The following is a 15,367-nucleotide window of genomic DNA, read 5'->3' as shown; positions in this document are numbered from 1 at the left end:
GGAGCCAACACAACAAAGAGCCTATATGAATGCATTTCATCCACTGGAAAAAAAAAAAACCCTCTCACTGAACAGACTCGTCAAAATCAATAGAGAGAATTTGACCTGTAAACATACCTGAGAAAGTCCCTTCTAGAAGAGACTTTTTGGGTGACATTCTGGAGGGTTTTCTCCAAATACTCTATTCGAGTGAGGAGATGTTCCCTGCTGGCTCTCAGCTTCGAAATCAGGGCATCCCTTTCTTCCAGGTGGCTCGTCAATTCATTAAGTCGGCGGTGTAATTTGTCTTTGTGCAACTGCAATGAGAAAACAGGATAACAGGAAGCCTTCATGTCAAAACTTAGTAGTCGAAGTGCTTGACACGAGTTGGCTGCAAGTAAGTGAAATAACTATGTTCACCAAAACTGGATCAATGCTTAGGGATCATGTATTATTGCCAGAAAAACTGGGAGCACTGCAGAACCTGCACTGGAGAAATGTGAAAGCCTGAGCGTTGCTGCCGCTGTTGAGATGCTAGACGCGGTGGCATCAATTTCTTTATTTTTCTGTTCTGTCACGCCATCTGGTGGATATGCCTGACACTAAGCTCACAGACCTCGCTCGCACTTGTCCAGATGACATATATGTATGGAGTACTTATCTAGATTCACAATGTAAGAATGGAAAGGTGTCTCTACGAGTGCTCTGCACGTTGCACAGAAACCTTCACAGTTCCCGTCACTCCGATAGATGGCGCCACACGACTGCAGGCACATTTGGAGTTAGAAACGGTAAAGTAAATTGAGTACCAAATAGACATTAGCAAAAGAATTGTGGAATATTGGGGAAGAATACATTGAGATGCAACGGGAGCAATTAGTTTAAGTATAACGCTTAGCCAAAATGAGTGAATAACCAAAAATAAGATGCATATTTTCTTATCCTCACTGCTTACCAGTCGTTCTCGTGGCCTTCAGTTTTTTTTAGCATGTGAGAAACACTGGGAATTCATACTATTTGCTTGCCACCAGGCCGATAAAAATGAATGCTTGCATTGATTTGTAATTTGTAATTTATTACCCTGTCAAACCGAAAAACATTCAATAGATTTAGTCCAATCCGGCGTGCAGCTAGATTGTCTCAGCAGTGGTGCGTACCACGGTGAACGATAGTAATTATTTTGACGTTATGCTGGGCTGAGCTGAGCAGAATTTTATGCTGGTTTCTTTAGTACAGACATTAAATTAATGAAACTTGAAACTATCTGCATAGTCTGAAACTATCTCGCGCAAGACTAAAAAGCGCATGCGGGCCTGTCCTGTGCATCTGTCCGCCTGCCATATGCCGATTGAAACTGCATATATATATATTAGACTTAATTAACCTCATGCAATTTATTGGGGACAAATGACTAGCTTTACTGTCAAAGGGCAAGAAATAATCGGTGCCACTGGCGAGCAAAATAGCACATTTAAAACTTTCAATTTACGAGAATTACAGACATCAAACGCTCTTTTTTGAAACACTTCTGACTCCATCTAGTTAGAGTCAATGGCAGCCCCAGTAAAAGCTCGAAGGTAAAATGTTCGGCAACACTTGAAACAAAAAGCCGAAGCAGCACGATATGGTGTCCGAGGAGGAGGATTACAGCGGACCCTCTTCCGTAAATGTACGGTTCTTGATTCACTGCATCATCTTGAGGTCTGCGCCGAGCGGCTCGTGAAGAACACTGTTACTTTGGCAATGGAAGATAGTTCCTCTCAACAGGCGTTTTTCATTCTTTCCTTACTTTGGAAAAGTGTGCAGTGCAGTCAGGAAATCTTGTTGGCACGGTATCTTTCGCTAAGACACTGTCACTGCTGTGTACGTACGAACCTGACCCCTGTACATGGCTAGCCACGTTTTCGACAAGAAATGAGGCTCTAAATGCTTCTCATGTAAAAGGTCTGAAGGTTGCAGCAAATGGTTTTATGTGGGATGCCATCTATCCAAACATTATAGTGTTATTCGCCATTTAGCGCCAAAAACAGTGACTTTCCTTTGCACAACTATATCTTGTGGTGCATCGCGGAGCAAAGCACTTTCGTTCCATCGTCGAAACACCAAAGCACCAGCATCACACTATACACCCCACAATCAAATTTCCCTCATGTTTCAGTCAAATAACAATAATAAAGACCAAATTGGAAGCCCGTGCCGAGCAAAACTTAACTTGAACGATGCATTAACTGCAAGACGATGACGCGCGCCAGCTTTTTTGCGTCGCCATCTGTCTGGAAGTTGTGGAATTGCAAGACTTGTTGTGCAACGTTTGGAGCACAGAAGCGGTGCCTTTGGTACACCTTTCTCTTCTTACAACGTGTCTAGGTTAATTAAAAGAGCAAAGCAAACTGACGTTCATGAAGCCGGCAATGTTCGTTACACAGTGCGAGAGTGTATTTGCAGTTGGAACTTTATAACAATGATGTTTACTGCACAGCATGAGTGTGTTGCAGTTTGAAATGAAAACCATGCATAAGGGCCCTATATATAGTGATCTCATACATGGGCCAGCGAAGCACATCTGTTCGTTCTGGCGCAGATTCAAAACCCAGTAGCAGCACTATTTTTCCTTGAGGGGAGATGTGGGGAAGGTCAACTTTTTAACTGTTGCACTAATTCTGATCAAATTTTCACTGATAGCTTACCTCCCACATATTAGAATATTCTAATACCCGTGTCACATGCGCAGTTTCGATGCCCATTAAGGCGATGGAGATTGAACTCAATGGGGATCGGCCATTGACACACGGCGGTTCTCAATGACCATTTAACTCAATCAACAATAACTCAATGAGCTTCGCGAATGGCAAGGGACAATGAGAGCAGCCCTGTACTCACTATAAGGGAAAAATATATAAGGGTTCAACACTAGCGTTCTACTACTCCTTCCCCAGCCCACATATAAAGCCCCACTTTAACCAAGCAGTTCGAATGTGCCTTAGTGGCCTATAGGGGTATCATGAATGCCAAGGTCCTGGCAGGCTGATTCCCATGTGAAACGAGAGACCCAAGTTGGCAGCTCCTGCCAGGGGACCACGGACACTTACATAGCACACAGCGACGAGCGGTTAAACCTGGCGTAGTATTGCTTTCGCAGTAAAACAAGAAACCTAAAAGAAACAAAACATTCTCTGGATTGAATTATTTAGACTACATTAACCGGGTAACACTAAGAGATAGGAAGCGTGCAGAGTGGGTCAGAGAAATAACTCAAGTTACCGACATTCTAGTGGAAATTAAGAAGAAGAAATGGACATGGGCAGGACATGTAGGGCGAAGAGAGGATAACCGATGGTCACTTAGGGTAACAAACTGGATTCCGAGGGAAGGAAAGCGTAGAAGGGGGCGGCAGAAAGTTAGGTGGGCGGATGAGGTTAAGACGTTTACAGGGGTCAAGTGGATGCAGCTAGCACAGAACCGGGTTAAGTGGAGAAATATGGGAGAGGCCTTCGCCCTGCAGTGGGCATAGTCAGGCTGATGACGATGATGATGAACCAGTCCGTCAAGTAATTTTTTCTGCCGAAATCAAAATGATCGCTCTGCATAATGAGCGGTGTTCAGATGTAAACAGGCTGACTTTCTAGGTGTCTATAGCTGTTCTGTGGCAGAGTGGCATGCCGCGGTGTTTAGCTCATGTTCGCCTTTGAACATGCTTTGCAACAACAGCGACAACAAAGGGCCCCATAAGTGCTTTAATTAACGATAGCAACAACGAATGCAGTGATGACTACCGTCGAGCTGTGGCAGCATCACCAGAGCAAAATGAATACAGCGATTGTTCATCGCTAGCCTATCGTCATTCTGCCACTGCTTGCCCATGGTGCCTGTAGGTTATGCCGAGGTGAGAGGTATTTGAATATCCTTCTACGAACAAACTTTCAAATAAAACAGCACTGAGTCGATATCCACCTTTTTTTCCTGCTTCACTTCATATCTTTACCAGATGTTACGCGTGGCGTCATCTGTCAGATCACATGCTTACTACTCAATGGACATTGAAATTTGCCATGTGGCAGTGGTGCATCTCTATGACCCTCGAAGATTTCGATGGCCATTGACTCTATAGGCAGCGAGAGTGCTCGTGTGACAGAGGTATAAGTTACTTCACCTTAGCACAAATAGGAAAGAAGTTGTAGCTGTCATAATGAGTAATTAAGTATGCCAATTTAGGAAAACTATCATTTCAAAAATCATGAAGATGTATAAACCGTTCGTGCTTAGGAAACTTCTAAGTAGTTCACTGTGCAGGATAAGGCCAACTGCGGGTTCTTTATGACATTTGTGTAAAAATTTGAGCACTTTAAAAATGACCTTCATTTTTTTCTGTTGTCGCAGATGTCAATATTTGATACCTTTTTTTTTATTTTAGAGAATAATTAGGTGGAAATCAGCTGAAATACCAGAAGTGCGGTTCACGATATATATGCAGATGATGTCACGATTCGGTCTGCTCATAAACAACTTGAGAGTCAGAATCGGTATCTGCAAGAGGTTTAAATACCATAGATGAGTACGTCCAAGATGCAGGTCTAGAATTGTCACCTCAAAAGTCCAGTTACATTCATGTTGCAAACAATAATGTAAGAATGTAAGATTGGAAATCAGGCATTGCAAAAGGTGGAAGAGTTGAGAGTTCTAGGCCTAGAAATTCACAAATCCAGAAAAGGAACACAATGGCTTCATAAGGTGAAAAAAGTAGCTGCACTTCCTTAAATTTGATAAAATGCATTTCATCTAGGGGAGGAGGAGCTCGAGCGGACATGGAAAGACGTCTTATACAATCAGTGTTACAGCCGAGGGCCCAATTCCAAAGACTCACGAGGTGGCAGTGGGTGGAATTGGAAACAAATAGAAACGCAATCCGCACAATCATGGCTTTACCAAAACTTACCTTCTCCAAGAATTTGCACAGATAAATATGTTGACAGAATTAACTGAACAGCAAGAGGCAACAAGGAATATGAAGCGAAAGTATGTTATGCCCATAGCATCCTTGTATAATGAAGTAACAGTGCAAACATCACCAATGGCTGACCCCCCTCCGTGAGAATTCACGACTACTATTACAACAAACAAGACTACTCGGCTTCATCGTGAAGAAAAGCTGGCATCTCGACCTCTGGTTGATGTACTTCCAGGTACCTGCATTGGATATACGGACGCATCAATTATAGAAAACGGTGGTAGAACAGCAGCTACTAGCCCAACACACAGTGATCTAAAGGTACACAATGAATATGTTTCAGAATACCCGAACCCGCTTGTGATGGAACTCTTTGCAATCCGCGATGCTATTGAGGCCATAAATAAAATAGATTCCATAGCAGAAGCCCACATCTATACAGACTCCTTAGCCGCCATAAAACAACTGAAGAAAGTGACAAAGACACTTTGTGTAACCCAGGTAAAAAAACAAAGATACACATCCAGATACATTGGACACAAGACGATGCTGAGAATGCTGAGCAGAGAAAAGTTGACCACCTCACACACGAAGTTCCGAACAATAATGCACCCCTACCAGGCTCCCTTCTGATGCCCGCTCTGCTGTTCCCATCTTAGCATCCTCTTTATGGAAAAGTACACGTGCCTTCATTCCCCCGTGTACATTCCCCCTCCCTCATAACTTAACGAGATTGGAGGAGGTTTCCCTTAGAAGGATAAGAGCTGGGGCGGCCCTTACCCCGTCGGTAACATGCCGATGGGAATCGCAAAAAGACATCGGACCCACCACACGCCCGAAGTATTCCACACCAGCTGCAGAAGTGGATGTTCGTCACCTGGTGTGGACTTGTGCAAGGGACAAGGGCATCAAGGACACAGATTCTGCGGGAAGTGGGACTAACCGCAACAAATGAAGAGGACTTCTCCAAATGGCTCACCGACAACAATAAGAGCGGGAGCCTTCTCTGGTTCCTTAAAAAAAATAATTTACACGAGTTTTTATAATATGCCTTATTGCAAACTTGTGTAAAAAAAAAAAGATTAATTAGGAATCCAAAAATTATCATTTCCAACAAAGTTTTAGCCCAAAAACCATTTTGAAAGCTGCCTTTGGCGAAAGAATTTGAAAATTATAGTTCTCCCTAACTGTTGTGCTCTTGCAAAAGGGACAAACTAAGAAAAATAGGTTCAAAGATTCCAGAACCATGCCATTCAAATTTAGGACCTAAACTAATAAAGTAAAGTGGCCTGATACATATGTTAAGTTGTCCTTTCCAACATGACACTACTCTGTGGCAATTGCTTAGAGTTGCCTCTTTTTTTCTTAGCTCTCCAGCTGTCCAGCACAGCTGTCTGCGCTCGTGAAACTACTTTCCCTGGTTGCTTGTTGGGCGTGCCTCTACATCTAGGCTCCATATTCTTTCTCCAGCTTGTCGAGCACTTTGGTTAGCCATGCTTCCAGTGGTGTGAAAACAGCATTCAAAGGGTATGTGCTGCATTTTAGTCAATCCAAGCTTCAATTTCAGCTTACCAGCCAATTTGCTGTTGGCATGGTCCAAAATTTGCCTTTTCTTTCTTTTCCTTTTTAGCTGCCTGCTGTACTCTCATTAGCAGGTCCTTTTTGGCTAGAGAGTGCGAAAAACAGGCATTCTAACTTGGGGATACACTCTGCATTGAGTTTCTAGACCGCTAGAGGCTGAGTCTTAAAATCAGCGTTCCAAGACGCTTCCGGTGGTGACTGCACCCCATTTCTACTGTGCAGATGACAACCAAACTTGCTGACAAGTTTCTTAATAGATGCACAACCGAAAACAACAAAAATTTTAGAAACTTTTTTTAAACATTTTGATTTTAGCCCTGCATCCCCAATTAAGCAGTAACCGTATGAGGTGACAACCCTTGGTGATGCGTTGCATGACACAGATGCCATTGCCGCTGTTACACCCTGCACGAAGCGACAGGACTCCGACAGAGCGGCGCGTTTTCAGTGTTGCTCTGTTACTGCTGCCTCATCATTCGGTCAAGGACAGCATAGTTACACTAGTATCCCATCTCTAACACTAAACAGCATGAGTACGATAAAAGCATTAATGCTGGTAACGCATTAAATTTCTATAGGACACAGTGCAATGGTGCACTAAACTATACACTGTGATGCAGACCTACAAGAAGTAGGTCTGCATCCTGTTCCTCTCGATAGTTGACAGTATCTGGTCATATTCGCCTTCCTTGTCCTTTATTACCCCACCCAGCTTTCACTGAACTGTTCACTGAACATTCATATATATGCATTGATGGCAAAGCGAGCATCTGCATGCAGGCGCTTCACCCAAACTAGACTAGGAAAAGAAAGTTCACTTACACAAAAGCCAGAATGGAAGTAGCATACTCCCAAACACTTCACAGTTGGCTACCTCGCGACCCGCTTCTGGGCGACGGGCGAAATTTTCTAAAAACACAGAACCTGAGCGACAGTGGCGAGCGGCAATCCTTTGGGGGCCCTCAGCCTGTGCAACACTGTTGCGCGTAGTGTTGCCGCAAATCGGCACCTCATGCAGTTAGCGCTTGGAGTGTCAGTTTGTGATGACAGGCTCTGTCTACACATTCTAGTGGTGCCACTCTTGAAGCAAGTAGGCATTCGCTTTAAAATGTGCAGGAAGTTAATAAGGCAGTGCACTTGAGAGCTTTAAAGAAAATATATAACTGAACAAGGTATGGACAGAGATTTGCAGGGCCATTGTAAGAGGCCCTTAAAAAAAAAAAAAAAAAAAAAAAACTTCTTGCATTACAATATACAAGCAATGTGCACTATGATACTCACACGTGATTGTGTCTGCGGTATTCTGAATGACTCAACTGCACCGGATGAAGAGGGGGCTGAAATGGAAAGATCTGGCCAACCGTCCAGACGTCAGAACAATAAGTGCACTGTAGTGTATGAAGTCTCACTAAAGAACATACCATTCTCACACTGTATTTAAGTTAACAGGCAAAAATGATAGAAATGTCTACAGCCCTGCCAGCAATCTTTAAAGCAGCAAGAGTCTTGTAGTAAGCAAGTGCTCAAGCCTGCCCCAGCTCTTTCCCTGATCCGAAAAGACAATTTACTATTCCATTGACAGATGTGCTGCCTAGCCACTTTTCACTGTCCAATTCCACCAATCTTGCTAAAGAAGAGTTCACTCTGGAGAATCGCGGAGGTGGTGTGACAAGAGTTTCGTTGACCCATGACAAGCGCCGAGCGACAATAAGTGTCCACGCTGGCATGCAATTCTCTTCACGATATTTCTTGCTCTGAACGAGATTTGATGGAAAAGCCAACTTTCGTGCCTTACTGGCCCCATTTGCTGGCTATTTTCAGTGCAGGCATGTACAATTATTTCAGCAAAGAAGACTCACTTATGCTCACGTGCAATACTGCTTCGGCAGCCAATAAGTCTAGTTTAATGAAGACTGAAGCGAAGTGGTAGATATGCCCTTATTTGCAGTCTCACAAAGTAGGAGATCACAAAATTGTCTCATGCTCAAGCTCTGGGCACATGACAAAGAATACAACAGCGAGTGAGTCGGCTTCATTTTCACTCTTTGCCAAGTCAAACAAATGCATGTGCAAGTCATACACTTGCAAACAGGTACTTGCATTTTCCCACTAAAGATTGGAAGCAAATACTAATAAATGTCATGTCCTACAACGCCGCAGATCAACTTACGAGTCCTACAACATGTCGCATTGCAAGAAATTTGTTAGCAAGCAACACCCTCAAACAGGTTTCAGGCACCTTGTTCGGAGTTTGTTCTTTATGAAATCGTGTCAATGTGAAGTAGCACGCAGTGGTAAAACTGTATCATGGTGCAGTGGGTTCAGTCTCTTTGCAACTTTGAGAAGAGCATCCAGTACGCTTAATTCCTTGCATTTTTTCTCCAAAGCAGAGAAGCAGTGGCCTGGATGATGACATAATGGGATAACAGAGGTGTTTTGGGAGAGACCTTATTTTCAATATGTACGCCCATGTAAACAGAATTGCAAGGGCAGCCTTAGTTTCAAAGAAGACTTTTTATGGGTGACATTCTGTGTGCCCCAGCTGAGAGATGGAGGCATAAGTTATGTACTGGGTCTAGTCATTAGAAATATGACGGCCTGGCTAAACAGCTACACTATGCTCCTATAATCGAAACAGTAGCATACAAGACAGATAAACATTTAGGGCTTTAGAAGTTTTCTTCTTTAGCTTGCCTATGTGTGTTAAGAATGTGTTTTTCAAAAGTCCGGTTGAGAAGTTTGTGTTCTTATTTTATGGGTAGTTCAGCTTCGTTTAAGTACAAAGTGGGATCAGTTTGTAATCCTCTTTGGAGTGAGAAAAGAACAGCCAATTATTTTGTGTGTGGAGAATTTAGATCCATTTTTGTCCACTCAAATAGCAAGTTTGTTTAATGTCAACTGTATTTGCCTTTAGCACATCAACATGCTAGAATATGTGCAAGCTATTTGCAGGTCATCAACATCGATTGAATACACAGTGCAGTGCTTAAAACACATCCCCGAGGTACCCCATTCCCTTGAATAAAGTTCTTTGACAAAGCTGTGCCTAGACGGACAGTGGATGAGCAGTTGGAAAGAAAGTTCCTTAAAATGTTCAGCAGCCTCTCACGAATGCCCAAGTCTGCAAAGTCATGCAGGATGCCAAATCTCCAAGCTGTGTCACAGGCTCATAGGTATTGCTTGGAGCGAAGACTATAAGGCAGTGGTGACTGTATAGAAATTCTTTACTGACTGTACTTTCAAGGCGAATAAAATGATCAATTGTGGAACATGCTTTCTTAAAACACTCATGGGCATCTAGGTGTTACCGAGATGCAAGAATAATTTTAATCTAATATGCAGAATGCTTTCAAAAGATTTAGCCATACAGTGCGTTAGGGCTATTGGCCGATATCTGCTTGTGGATGTTGGCAACTTCCCCTTCAAAATGTGCCCAACACCTCCGTGTCATCAAAAATTGTAGAACAATTCACTCAAGGCTAAATTCCCACTATACAGCGTTAGCAATGCCTTCGACACCATGTCGTCTAGACATGGCAGACATCCATGAAGGAGTCGCACACTTTCGCTTTGTGTACTTAGGTTTAGCCATGCTAAACCTTTGCTTAATTTTTTTATGTGACTGAGCTAGTTATGGACGATGCACACATTTCTGTGATGTTTTACTTGCATTATGGTAGATATATTAAGCTTTTGGTTTTTAAAGTTTACAAGGTTCTCGTCTGTTGGGTACCTGCAATACCATTCCTGAAGACTGAGGAATGGCAAGGTGCATGACAGCAAGGATACAGACCATGAACAGTTCATCTGCACTGAGGATGTCTCAGAATATTTTCTCCAGATTGGCTTCAGTGAGCAGTAAGATATGTGAAGCTCCTAACAACATGGCTTGCTAGGAGTGATTGATGGAGAATATAAAATGCTAATATACTTCTATGAGTGCAACAAAGGCAACACAACGGATAAGAGCGACAGGACAGGGCGCTAATTTGCAACAGATTTATTCAGAACGAGGATGACTTATGCACTAAAAGGTGCAAACATGATCATATCAAAGACAAGTGCACTGGCAAGAATTCATTGCAGAAAAGCACAGGTAACTCATCTCATCTTCATACATATCAAGAAAAGCAATCTGCTTACTACACATTGCACATGCTATTGATATCATCACATTTCAACTTTTAGTATATAAGTCATCCTCGTTCCAAATAAATCAGTTGCAAGTTAGAGCCCCATCCTGTCCTTGTTGTGCAGTCTTTCTTGTGTTTAAAGAAGTATAAGAGCATGAACCAACTAGACCCACAATGCATATTACTGGAATAAAAGGCTAACGAGAGGCAGACAGCTCTGATATGGCTTGGTTAATGGAGTTTGATATCACAAAGAGACTGAGGTTATGAGACGCCCTCCGAAATTTCGACACCTGGTGTTCTTTAACCAAGCATAAAGTACCCTAGACATAAGGAACAGTAAAAGTCTTGACAAGGGATTAACATATCACAAATATTATCTTGCTTTGCCCCTATCTTCTTTGCACTGCTCATAAAATGATCATAGCTGAAAACACCCCAGCAAACGAAAATACCCAAACTGCAAGGTCACATTATATGTTTGGTCAAATTGTCTATGGGGTTTAACGTCACAAAGTGACTCTCAGGCTATGAGATACCGTAGTGGAGGGCTCCGAAAATTTCGACAACCTGAGGTTGTTTAACGTGCAGAGACTTCAGCAGACTGACACTTTGCTTTTTGCTTGCATCACAGAGGTCACATTATATGTGTTTGTTCACAGTTTATTTCTTGCTTTGATTTGTTTTCAATGCATTGTGCTGCTTCTCATATAATGAACATAAACAAGGATTAGCTTGCAGCATTGGCAACAAGTAGTTCCATCAAGCTATATGTTCTTAAATTGGGTATAGCCCAAGAAAAGCAGTCTGCCCCTCAAAGCCCCCCTCCCCACAGCCAATTGTGTTAACTGATCCTCATGACATCCTGGATAACCCCCTTAGATACACTAGCGTGACAACTCATGAGGCAGCAGATGAAAGGAAGTTCATCAATCAGATTAACAGAGGCATTATATCTGTCGACGCCACAGGCTGAAGGGCTTCCTTTGGTATCCAACTGCAGTATGCTTTTAGCAATATCATTTCTGCAGTCCTTTCCACTATGTTCTTTAGCATTGAGACTGAAGCAAGCGGGTTAAGCAGCGGCCTAACATTAGTAGTCTTGGCCAAATGCATAGTTTTTTGTTTGTTTGTATTTTACGCGCCAGAAAAACTGGCAACGTTACTACAGGCTGCTTTAACACTGTACACGCGACCAGCATGCAAGCGCCTTAGCAAAGCGCGGCGAATCCGGCGCGAATATCAGACTGCGTACAAAGTTCGTGCGAAGCCAAGCACACAGACACTTGCGCGAGAGGGGAAATGATTTCCGCATGCAGCACATTTCTTCGCTCCTCGTTTTGATAAGGTAGCGGTATGGTCGTCATTTCTTACGCCGGTCGGCACTCGCACGGTCTTATTGACCTGTGTGCGCCTACATTTAACAATCTGACAAGCATTTCAAACAACCGCAAAAATGGCGAAGTGCCGTTACTTGCATAGCCTGAAACTTTGCCCTTGACGTCTAATCATGCATACACAAAGATAAGAATATATAAGCAAACCATACTCGACACTAACAAAACGAATGGACGCAAGTAGCAACAAGGACACAGGAACAAAACGTGAGATAAACGCAAGTGCTGTTTGTCTCATTTTCTGTACCTTGAGTCATAGCATGTTATAGAAAGCACAAATCCAACACATGAACTAACGGCCATTTCATGCTGTTTGGTCAGCTGCACTATGCAACAACGGATCTCATAGCGGGTACTCATAGGCTAACCGCAAAAATGTCCACTAGCAAGCCTTGAGTACCTTGTCCGATCCATTCATGGTGTTTCCCCTGGCGCCATGCACTCATGAAAGGCAGCATAGTTTGTAAGTAAAACAAAATAAAAAGAATATGAGTTTGGTTACCTGACCCTGGCTTGAAACGTTCATCAGTTGAAAACTTTGGTGCGGGAGTGTGGGTTTTCAAGAGTGGGTTATACAAACCCACAGGAGGAGTTTTCTCTGAAAGCAAAAGGCTCCGTCAACACAAAACGAAGACACCAGGGAAAAAGAAATCAGACGCAGTGGACTGCTCACCGACAACATCTGTGAAGCGTGGAGCCCGTGGAAATGACATTGCACCAGCTTCAGGTCAGGGCTCTTTGGTACAACGAATCCAGTTCAGATACGGCAAATTCATGTATACTTGGCCTCGGGGGAGACCGCACGAGAAGCACGACGGAAAGCAAACAGAAGTCTGCACTATGTTACCCAAGCAGGGATACTCGGCGCAAAAAAAAACAACAACGCCCAAACTGGCTCCACCAAGGTAGGCGGTTAACTGGCTTCGCGTTGCACTACTGGCGCTACAGCGATTCAAATTTGAGCGGAGCAACGCACCAACGGGCATCAACGGCTGACTAAAATTTCATTGGTCGCCGTAGAGGCGTAGAGGTCACTGCAATCGCCAACAAGCGATACCGACGCAAAATGTTGAAAGTAGAAATTACTAAGTATTTCAAAAAAATTAGAGACCTTGAATGGATATAAATAACAATACGAAGGTTTTTTAAATGATGCCTCCCGGAAGTAAAAAATAAGAACAAAAATTGGTGCAAGTGACGTCATTACGTTTCGCATTGAAGCTCAAAATCCCCGCCAGATGGCCGCCAGTTGCGTTGGTTGGAGCGGTTGGAGCGAGAGGGTGATAAGAGAGTTTTGGTTGGAGCCTTCCCAGGGAGAACAATGAGGGCAGTGCTGAAAGAGAGTAAAAATAGGCTGTTGAAGAATTCCGCGGAGCGCAGTATGGTAATTGGTCTCCTCGATTTGGCTGCACTTTCGGCACTTTCGGCACTAGTTCTCAAAAGTGCCGTGTTAGTGCAGCGCTAGTTCTTGCGGTGCGAGTGCAGCCACGGCCACGGCCGGTCTCGAGGGAGAGCGCGTTTCTCTCTTAAAGAGCGCGCGCCCTCTCCCTCGAGACCGGCCGTGCCACGGGTTGGCCACGGCCGGTCTCGAGGGAGAGAGAGAAGAGAAGCGCGCTCTCCCTCGAGACCGGCCGTGGTGCAGCGCGACTACAGTAGCGCGACACTAGGGCTCTTCGTGGCGCATAGTGGCGCGGCCGAATCGAGTGCCTTGCCCGTGCACAAGTGCAGCAGTGCAAGCCTTGTCGTCTGCTGGGCCCGAGTCGAACGCCGGCGCCACAGCGCCGTGCCACTCTCCTTTGTTTGCATCGGATTTTGCCTTTGCGACTTGCGTGGTTCGTGGATGAACATGGGTGACATTGTTCAGTTAACCATGGAACTTGTGGAGGACGACGAGTTCGACGCTGAGTTCGAAGCTGCATTTTCCCTTGCGGCGTGCAAGCTTCTGCGTGTGGACCACAACCGCATCAGAGGTTATTTCCGAAATGTGACCTCCAGGTACTTTGATTTCGAGTTCAAGAAACTCTTTAGGTTGTCCCGAGAGACTTTTGACAATGTGTGCAAACGCTTCAGGCGCTCCTCCTTGTATCCGAAGGCTGTGAGCGGGCGTCGACAAATTTCTGCCGAAGAGACCATCTTGATCGCCCTCAGCTATCTCGGAAGCCAGACTAGCATGAACTCCGTGGCAGATCGATTTGACGGTACCGAGTCGTCTGTTGTGCTGTGTCTGCGGAGAGTGCTGGACTTCCTTTCGAAATCAGCGACGATGTGATCGATTGGCCAGACGATGCTGAGATGGCCCGTAGCAAGGCACGTTTTCTGGCCAAGAGTGGTGGGAAAGGCCCTCGTAACACTGTTGGCTGTATTGATGGGAGCCACGTGGAAATCTGCAAGCCTGAAGAATCCACTGCTTCTTATATCAATAGGAAAAAGTGGCCATCGATCATCCTGCAGGGAGTCTGCAACGAAAACAACAAACTCCTTGATGTGTTCGTAGGGTTTCTTGGCTCTGCGCACGACGCCCGCGTGCTGAAGGAAAGCCCCTTCTTCTCAGAGGCCGCCGCTAAATGTGGAGACGACTATATATACTAGGAGACTCCGCATACCCACATCTACCGCGGCTGCTGACGCCTTACAGAGATAATGGAGCGAGCTTTCAACAGTGGAAGAAGAAGTTTAATAAGTTTCATAGCCAGCAGGGAGTAGCCATAGAGAACACGTTCGGGCTTGTTAAACAGCGCTTCAGGCGGCTCTATTTAGTCGATGCAAAAACAGTTCTCCAGTGCTGCAAGATTGTGATGGGCGTCTGTGTGCTGCACAATTTGCGCAATGCCGAAAGAGATTTCATGGCTGAATTAGCAGAACTCCCTCACCTTGACGACGTGGGCAACGACGATGAAGATGTCGGAATAATTTCGCCAGCATGCTGTGAAAGCCGAAGGCAAATGATTGCTCGTCACCAGTGCTGAAACACAGCGTAGTTGCGCAATGAAACAGTAGCCTGGTGTTGTGTCGTTACGCCTCTTTATTTTGGCGGACGGCAGCTACCAATTCCCGTAGCACGGCCATCCTTTCTCGATGCCGCCTTTCACGCGCCGCCTCCGCGTCTCTCATAATCTGAAGCAGGGATTCAACGGGCGTGTCCCTGCGCCGTCGCCTTCTGGCAACATTTGGGGCTGGTGGTGGCTGTTGCGGCCCGTCAAAGCTTGGTGCAGGCGCCTCCTGCATGTCTTCTTGCCTGTAAATTGCATGGCAATGTGCTTCTTACTCATGCCATAATAAAACAACTCGCTCTGAGCGAGCGTCGTCTTCACCTTGCTCTGCAATGAACACTC

The 15,367-nt window shown here is 44.6% G+C and overlaps 2 protein-coding genes across 2 annotated transcripts in view; one reads left to right on the top strand and one right to left on the bottom strand.

Moving 5' to 3' along the window:
* The window catches only part of LOC146203341 (uncharacterized), a 44,979-nt gene extending 31,938 nt beyond the window's left edge, over window positions 1-13,041 (bottom strand). The window contains exons 1-4 of the mRNA XM_084588686.1: window positions 12,709-13,041; window positions 12,538-12,633; window positions 7,787-7,857; window positions 118-296 (exon numbers count right to left, since the gene is read on the bottom strand). Coding sequence (XP_084444812.1) covers window positions 118-296; window positions 7,787-7,857; window positions 12,538-12,633; window positions 12,709-12,748 — 386 coding nt within the window. The 5' untranslated portion in view covers window positions 12,749-13,041. The remainder of the gene's footprint in view (window positions 1-117; window positions 297-7,786; window positions 7,858-12,537; window positions 12,634-12,708) is intronic.
* Window positions 13,042-13,881: 840 nt separating this feature from the next.
* LOC146203340 (uncharacterized) lies at window positions 13,882-14,304 on the top strand. Its single transcript, XM_084603001.1, has one exon. It carries the CDS (start codon window positions 13,882-13,884, stop codon window positions 14,302-14,304), a length of 423 nt encoding a protein of 140 aa, XP_084459127.1.
* Window positions 14,305-15,367: the final 1,063 nt, after the last annotated feature.

The sequence above is a fragment of the Amblyomma maculatum genome, chromosome 1 (genome assembly GCF_055883805.1).
Source record: "Amblyomma maculatum isolate TAMU_Amacu chromosome 1, ASM5588380v1, whole genome shotgun sequence".
Taxonomy (NCBI): Eukaryota; Metazoa; Arthropoda; class Arachnida; order Ixodida; family Ixodidae; genus Amblyomma; species Amblyomma maculatum.
Note: the sequence above shows the minus strand (reverse complement) of the source record. Positions and strands in the feature narration are given on the sequence as shown.

Excerpts from the sequence above, each read along its gene's own strand:
- LOC146203340 (XM_084603001.1), top strand. The coding sequence starts at position 13,882 with ATGGGTGACATTGTTCAGTTAACCATGGAACTTGTGGAGGACGACGAG.